At 43.2% G+C, this 8099-nt stretch overlaps 1 protein-coding gene across 1 annotated transcript in view; it reads right to left on the minus strand.

The window, feature by feature from the left end:
* The window catches only part of BARD1 (BRCA1 associated RING domain 1), a 43942-nt gene extending 36200 nt beyond the window's left edge, over positions 1-7742 (minus strand). Inside the window, exons 1-3 of the mRNA XM_075711153.1 lie at positions 7591-7742; positions 7362-7418; positions 3439-3584 (exon numbers count right to left, since the gene is read on the minus strand). Coding sequence (XP_075567268.1) covers positions 3439-3584; positions 7362-7418; positions 7591-7742 — 355 coding nt within the window. The remainder of the gene's footprint in view (positions 1-3438; positions 3585-7361; positions 7419-7590) is intronic.
* Between the last annotated feature and the right edge of the window lie 357 nt (positions 7743-8099).

Here is an 8099-nt window from a genome sequence, read left to right on the forward strand (position 1 = left end):
AGCAATTAGAAAATGTGGTTTAGCTATCATTAATCTGCATCAAAGGAATATAATGATGCATATTGTGTGCCTTTCAAATTATTCTCTATTATGGGTTTCAGAACAGAAGTTGAGAAATCTCTTTGACAAACTAGTCCCTTATTAAAAATCAAAGGGAAGTGCTTTGGTACCATCTGTGCAACATTAGTGCCTTCACTGAAGAATGATTATTTTGCAAGTTAAGTATTCAACACAGGGGGAAAAAGGGAGAAATTCCAGCTATTCAAAAACTCATCTTTAGCTATTATGAAAAATGTCATAGCATACATGAAATGCAATGTAATCTGTTACAACAGGAGTTCAACATCTTTCCCTCCCCATCAGCAAATGTGAAACTAAATTATGATACTATAAAAGCTAATCAAAAGTTAATCTCTTCTACTGTCCACCAGCATCAACAAGAGCTTAGGAAGCTTTGACCAACACCTGCAAGGTCTGGCTCTGTATGAGAGGTGGGGAAGAAGGCTTGCTGTTTGACTGTTAGAGTGAAGCAGATTATGCTACAGAGTAAGGTAAAATCATTTCTAAATGGTTGTTGTGAAAATTTACGACAATCTCTTCTTTTTAAAGAACATCACACAGAAAAAATCTGCTGAAGTATTTAGAAATCCACTTTCAAAGTCTTTACCGTAAATCAACCTTCTTCATCTCCAGTATACTATGTCCATGATTCAACAAGTTCTTACTAACTGCCCACCTATGAAGCCTATCATCCCATCAACTCAAGTTCTCGAGATGCCTTGGACTCTGCAACATTAGAGCTAAAGACTTTGAGGTACAAACATCCCATCTATGAAGCCTGCCAGCTGGACAGCTTCCCCTTACCTCGTAAAGGTACAACACTAGGCAGTGAAAAGGTCAGATGGCTCTCCTCACCTTGCCACAGGCTGAGGATATAACATCTCTAATAAGTGAATTGATTTCGAGACTCAGCATTCGCTACTTACAGTTTTCATTTTCTAGCCAGTTTCAGGTTTGTTGTTTGCCAATTCCCTTTCAGTCTCCCCAGTACTATTCTGTAGTGTCATCTGCTGTACTTCAAGGGAAGTATTAGCTGTTCTGTGCAGTCTTTCCTGATTTACTTGCTGCTGCTGCTTCTTAGAACACACATGCCGTTTGGCAAAAAGCTATTCTTATCCCAATGGAGTAAAAAGCGAGATACCTCTCATACCTGCTGTGGAACCTCGGGGTACAAGGATTTTTATACTTGAAATACTCAATACCTGTGCTTATCCTTATCCTTTTCAGTCACAGTAGTTCTGTGTTTTTTTAAAGACAACACACACAACTTCTGTGTTCACTAGGTCTGTCGTAGATTAAAAATGGGTAATATGATGCATTTGCATTAGAAACTTCAGTGTGAACAAGGATCTCAAACAGAAGCCTTGAGACAAGCCACAATTGTCTCAAAACAAGGCATATAAAATAAATACGCAAAAGGGATATAAAGCAAATATATGGAAAGATTGCTTTTTCAACTGCTTCTCTTCCTTTCCTCCACAGAAAGATTGATTTTTCGGTTTGTTTCCATTACTGGCACATAAAATACAATTTCTGACCTTCTAACAAAAAAGAAAAGAAAATATTGTTGGCAGGAACATGGCAGAATTACAGTGCCGTAAGAACATGAAAGCAACTCCTTAACAAGAGAGGCCCCGATTCTCCAAACTCAAACATTTTTCACTTTGTATACATTAAGTTCAAGACATACATCTATGGGAGGTGACAGATTTGCCAGAGATGGGTGACAAAACATCCTAAAGGATTTGCTCTCAATCTCTAAAGCTACAGCATCCTGTGATTTGCCATAGTACAACATATAACTGGCTGTTGTCAGAGGTGTGCTCATTTACTTATGTATCCAAACCACTCCTGACAGTGAACTATCACCACCTCAGGGGGTGTTTTCCCTTAACCTCAGTATGAAACATCCAAAAGGCCATTAATCCTTAGTACAGGGCAAAGACTACAAAAGACGGGAAGTACTCTCCCGCATTAGTTCATAACTTTAGCTCCAAATAAAACGCTCTTGTAAACTTCAATTTTGTGTATGCATTTAAGTTTGAACAAGAAACGATAACAAGAACCTCATTTTGTTCTGTGGTTTAACCACACCATGCAAACCTTATTTTAGAAGAACTGTAGGATTAAATGTGTTATGCAACTTCCAGCACAGTGAAACAGACCAATTTGTAAGAGTTCATCGATCTGTAAGAGTCCTCCAAAACATCTAAACAGTATCAATACTACCATATTGTATTTTAAATGCTTTAGTTATAGCTTCACAAATAGCTCCTCTCAAAGATTCTCCTCCAACTATGTTTTTAAAAACCTTCACCACTTAAAATGTTTCCCTGAAATCCTATTTAAGCCATCACCTACATTTTCTATGCTTCAGAAGATTTAATCACTGTAGGATTTTATATTTATATAAAATGTATTCCTTTACAGTTGGACACATGCTTCCAGCCTCCTCACATCAATGTATTTTGATGTCAATGAAGAGCTACCCCATAAATGAGCACGAAGGTGCTGATGGGATTAGACTTAGAAAAAGAATCTGATTTAGACAAACATATTAGGAAGCAACAATGAAGAAAGAATTACTTTTTCTGTATCTGACAGCTAAATGAATGTTTTCTAAAACTTGGTATTACATAAAATGCACCTCTCTGGGCTTGCAGAAGAGACATACATTCACCTACGCTCATTTCACTTCATTTTTTCCTACTTTTGACAATCAGCCTAAAATTTGATAAAGAGATGAATTCCCAGAGTTCTGTCTCTGCAATCTTCTAGCACAGTCAGCAATGACAAAATTCCATTGTAGCAGACTAGCTGATTGTTAAGGACCAGAAAATAAATGAGTTAAGACTTGCCTCCTTCCCCTTTTAGGCAAGGAACGCAGATAATTTTTTCCATGTGCAAAAACCCTAAACAGAAAATTAATGGGACAGCACACACGCCTTGGCGCACGAATACAGGAGTGACAAGAGAATATATGCATTAATCCTTTAAGAGGCCCCCCACTAAAGAAGTGTACAATGCAGAACATTACACATTTGTGCTCCCAAAAGAGCACAAGATATGACAACTTGTGCCCCTGGTTTGTGCAACTGTCACGTGACTTGGGCATCTATCCCACTTTTGTCTAATTTTGGAAGACAGATTCTAATGAATTATGGACTAATCCGCTTATACAGATTTCTTAGTAAAACAGATTCAAAGAACGAACAATCCATACAGACAGTTCTCTTCAAATCAAATTTTCCAAACATGATTGGGAACAGCCTTTCAGAATCTTAAACAGGTCTGCACTGTTCATTCTCTATAGAGCCTGTGAAATGAAACGGAGCAGTCTGGATTCAACAGCTGTCAGAGACCCAGGTTTGCTCTTACCTGAGGTGTCCACACCCAGTAGACGCCGCAGTTTGCTGCAAAGCTGAATCATGTTATCTAGTTGTCGGTTTATCTGTGCATCTTGCACCCAGGCTGGCACGTGGCACACTGGGCATTCTGTGCCAACACAGTCATCCACGCAAGATCTGAAAGTCAAATATAAAAATCCATTATTCAGCATAAGTTACCTACTGTACTCGCTATCAACCTTTTCACAGCCAAACGCTCAGTAAGAATTTCTTATTTTAGCATTGTCAAACCACTGTTGTAAAGCCCACATGAGTTAGTCACAAATGCAGGAGAGGACATGTTTATCACGGCAAGTGACAAGCCATAATTAAGCAAGCCAAGTCCAGAGCCTTGTCAGGACACTGTCATGAAAGACATGGTATCTTGTAACTCCCACAGACTCACATGCTGATCCAAATTTTCAAGGTATGCTAAAGCTCTGTTGGTGTTTGTCTCCAGATAACAATTAGGCTCAAACAGTTAAAACTCCACATCCTTTTATACCTCTGCTAAAAGTAGGGCTATTCTTCTGCAGCCTTTTATTTTTAAACAAGTGGCAGAAAGCCAACCCACAGTAAACTATCATTTCTGGGTTTTCCTACTTAAAATTTTCTTGATATTGTGAAGTTTCACCTGTCTGAACACTTTTCTATAAGAATTCCCATGAGGACCTGGAGGTATTTAGAGTATTCCATCACTTTTCTCTTTCAGAGCATTTATGTCAGATGATCAAGGTGGGGTGGGGGAACACATTTACTTAGTAAAGGTCATTTAACACTTGTAGCTTCTTAGCAAGACTACTCTCCCCATATGAGCCTGAAAACTTGTATTCATTTGATTAGTCCAGTGAGCGGACCATATGATATGCCATCTGAACTGCAACATTCAAGGGCCATTGTTACTTCTCAATTCCAGTCTATCCTATTAAATATATGATACAATGTCACATACCCAAGACTGAATTAATTTCAAAAGCCTCCGTTATCTTACCACCACACAGCATGCTCAATCTAGCCAAAGTTATAAAATTAAATGTGAGCAGATCATGTTAAACGTTGAGGAACAGAATGTAAGTATTATCAAGACACTGCTACCTGGAGAGGAAGATCAAAGTCTATGCATCTAGACTGTAAACATATAGTCAGCTTGGAAGCTGACAGTCATACACCCCAAAACTAGTAGCATATATCAGTTAACAGTGCCAGAAGTGTAACTACCACCAGTTTTCTTAAGAGGAGAGTTATTTTCAGATCTGTTCTCTGCACTGGCATCTCCCCCTCAAACACCACACAAGTATCATGCCTTCAGTTAATTCCAAGACAGGAAATTTGGTATGTATTTGTGCTTTTGTTTTGTTTACAGCATGTTTTGTGCTTTAAACAGCTTGTTCTGAGCAGGCAAAGGACCTTGTGGTTGAGACACTGCTATGGTCAGGAGACTGAAGTACAATTCTTGGCTCTGACATATTCTGGATGACATTGACAAATGACTTGGAGCAAAGATAAGAACCAACCAGGTCTCATTCTCTAGAAAAGTTGTCTTCAGGTCTCCTATGTCTGAAAAGGTAGTGCAAAAGAAATGCAAAAATGGCTTTTATACCATGACATTTCCTAATTACTTCTAGCTGTTGAGGTTTTACAGTCATCATCCATTAACTATAACTAACTTTGTAGAGTTACTCAGACAACACTGCAGAAACTGATCTTAATAAATATCCCTGCCCATAATAAAACCCATGCTGAGGGAAAACGAGTTACATTATGTGTGACCTGATTATTGCAGTTCATTAGTTTCACATATTTCACTTCATATATATCAGAAGCCAGCTCTGACTATTCACCCCACTCCTTCCTGGGTATATTAATAAAGGTCTGCCTTTAGCAATGGATCAGAATCAGCTCATGTCAGAATACTGCAGATCCAATCCATGCCTTACCAAATTCGCTTGTAAACAAATTAATCTAAATTTCCTTAGGTTAATTTTAAAAAATAGCCGTTATCCAAGACTCAGTCATCAAAGGACACATTAAATTGATGACTAAAACATCAGGCATACAAAAGAAAAAAGATCAGGTATAGCAGTACCTTGGATAATAGCAAATAAACTCTTTTTCTGGAGTAAGAAACAGCTGCTAATGAGTGCTTAAGACTCCTATTAGCTATTGTTTCCAGCCTCATCAATGCAAACTGTATCATTTTCTGATGTCTTGAAAACTTTCCTTAAAAGAAAAAATACATACTGCAACAAACAGTGGGTGTTTGAAATCTATCACCTAGAATTTACTGTGGTTATCCAAAATAAAACCACAAGGCCTTAGATGCCCAACAACTAAACAATTGTTTATTAAGCCACCCTTACACTACCCTTCAGGAATCCACACTACACCCGAGATAAAAACATTTTATAAGATAGATATGAACATATTTATAAATAACTTGCACAAGCTCCTGGGGGTTATTTTACCAAGTACTCTGTGGACAGGTAGTACAAATAACAAAAAAATTGCTTCAGACGGCAGACTCTTCTACAGCAACTAATGGCCAAAGCTGGGAAAGAACCCACATGCCTGGATAGAAATAAATCATTGGTGCATATTTTAATACATACTGGGTGGAAGGGATGCTGAGGGCATCTGTCCCATAATTAGTCATTCCTTAAAAAAAAAGCATTTTAAGGAATTATTTAGTATTTTACTTTTTTTAATTTAGTATTTTACTCTTCAGGCCTTCAACACTTTAAACTCCCATTAGAAAGGTGCAGCTGAAGACAGGGAGTGAACACACAGCCATGAGAGAGGGAGGGAGGGAGGGTGAGTTTTCCTCTGCTTTTATTGACGTAGCAACTACAGTATTAACAAGAGGCAAAGGTGAATATCCGGACAGGCTTACAAGCAGAGGTTAGAAACATCTATCCTCTCCACTGTAACAAGTACAGGATTTTAATAGACAGCTCACATCTGTGCTGTGTAGAGAAACTGTTTTAAGATACAGAATCACAGAATGCTTTGGGTTGGAAGGCTCCTTTAGAGGTCATCTAGCCCAACCCCCCTACGGTGACTGACCTTTTAACTCCCGTGTTTGCATTTGCATGCCATGAAGAGCAGTGACATACAGGACAGCCACAAGGTTCCACCACCTTCCCCAGATGAGGTTCTGGGGCACGAACACTTCAGACTCTGCCTGTACTAACTATGCGGTGAGTTGTCCTAAGACAGGCCACGTGACTACCACCTCCCTCAGACCTGCCTCATTAGCAGGATGTTTCTAACTTATCTCCGTTTTTTTAACCACTCAGATTGCTTGACAAACTATAAGTAGAGATACTCATGCTATCCCAACATGTTTGGACGGACACGAATACAGGAACAGTTACAGAGGCAGACCTGAAGGAGCAACGCCATTAGCATAGCAGAAGACCAAAGCAATGACAAGCAGCACCCAATCCTCTGAAGTAGAGCAAAACCCCCCTGGAAACAGGAAGCATCTTTCCATGCCGCTCATTTTTATTTGTTTTGAAGGAAGGAAGACGAAGGAGTTGGAGATGAGGAGAAGAACTGGAAGTTGTTTTCACCTCCTACCCCACTACGAGTGGCCCTCCCCCCGCATCAGACTGAGGGTTCCCTTTACACCAGGCGAACATCCTGAAGCCTAAACCAGCACTGAGAAAGCCAGGCCTTCGCTCTAGCAAGCCCGACACCCGCCCCAGAGCAGTGGGCTGGACCTACTGGGGGACAGCAGCTCCCGCCTTCCTCTCCCCGGCCAGGAAGCACCGCCGGCGCCCACCTCCCTCAGGCAGCAGCCCTTTCTCCAAGGCGTGGCAGCAAGGAGGGCGGGGGCCCCGGGGCGCCCTTCCAAGCGCCGGCGGCCCGGGGAGGGAGGGAGGCGGCCAAGCCCCGGCGCACCGCGCTACTTACAGGCAGAAGACGTGCTCGCACTGCCCCAGGGACACGGGCTCCCGCAGGACGCCGGCGCTGTGGGCAGACGAAGGAGAAACGCGGCAGTATTAACACACACAGCCTTAAGGGCACAGCGCCGGCGGCGGCTCCGCTCGCCTGCCGGCAGCCGGGGCGTAACGGCCGCCCCGACCAACGGCCGTAACGGCCGCGGGGCCGGGGTGGAAGGGGAAGGGGGGGCATCCGTTACCAGCGGGAGCAGCTCAGCGCCTTCTCCAGCCGCCCTAGCGCGGCGCGGGTGCGGGCCCAGGAGGGGCCGGGCGGCGCCATGGGGGCGGCGGTGAAGGGCTGGCCGCCCGCAGCCGGCCGGTTGCCCGAGCGGCCGCGCAACGCCTCCCGCATCGCCGATCGCCGGCCGCCGGTGCCGCTCCGAATCGCCCGCCCGCCGCCGCTGCGCAAGCGCCGGAGGCTTGCGCGCCCGCCAGCGCGCATGCGCGCTCAGGAAAGCCGCGCTCACCGACCCCGGGCCGCCGCGCTTCCCGCGCTTCGGGAGCGGGGCGGGGCCGCGCGGAAAGGGGCGGGGCCACCGCTGAGGGGCGGGCTGAGGAAAATGGCGGCCTGTCTGAGGGTTGAGGTACCTCAATGGCATCCAAGTCGATCAAATACCCAAACCTGATGCATCTTTCCCATGTCTGTCTGTCTATAACGAACATGTCTAACGCGGCACAAACATCATCTACCCAAACGAGGCCTGAAACA

Source organism: Pelecanus crispus, chromosome 5 (genome assembly GCF_030463565.1).
Source record: "Pelecanus crispus isolate bPelCri1 chromosome 5, bPelCri1.pri, whole genome shotgun sequence".
NCBI lineage: Eukaryota > Metazoa > Chordata > Aves > Pelecaniformes > Pelecanidae > Pelecanus > Pelecanus crispus.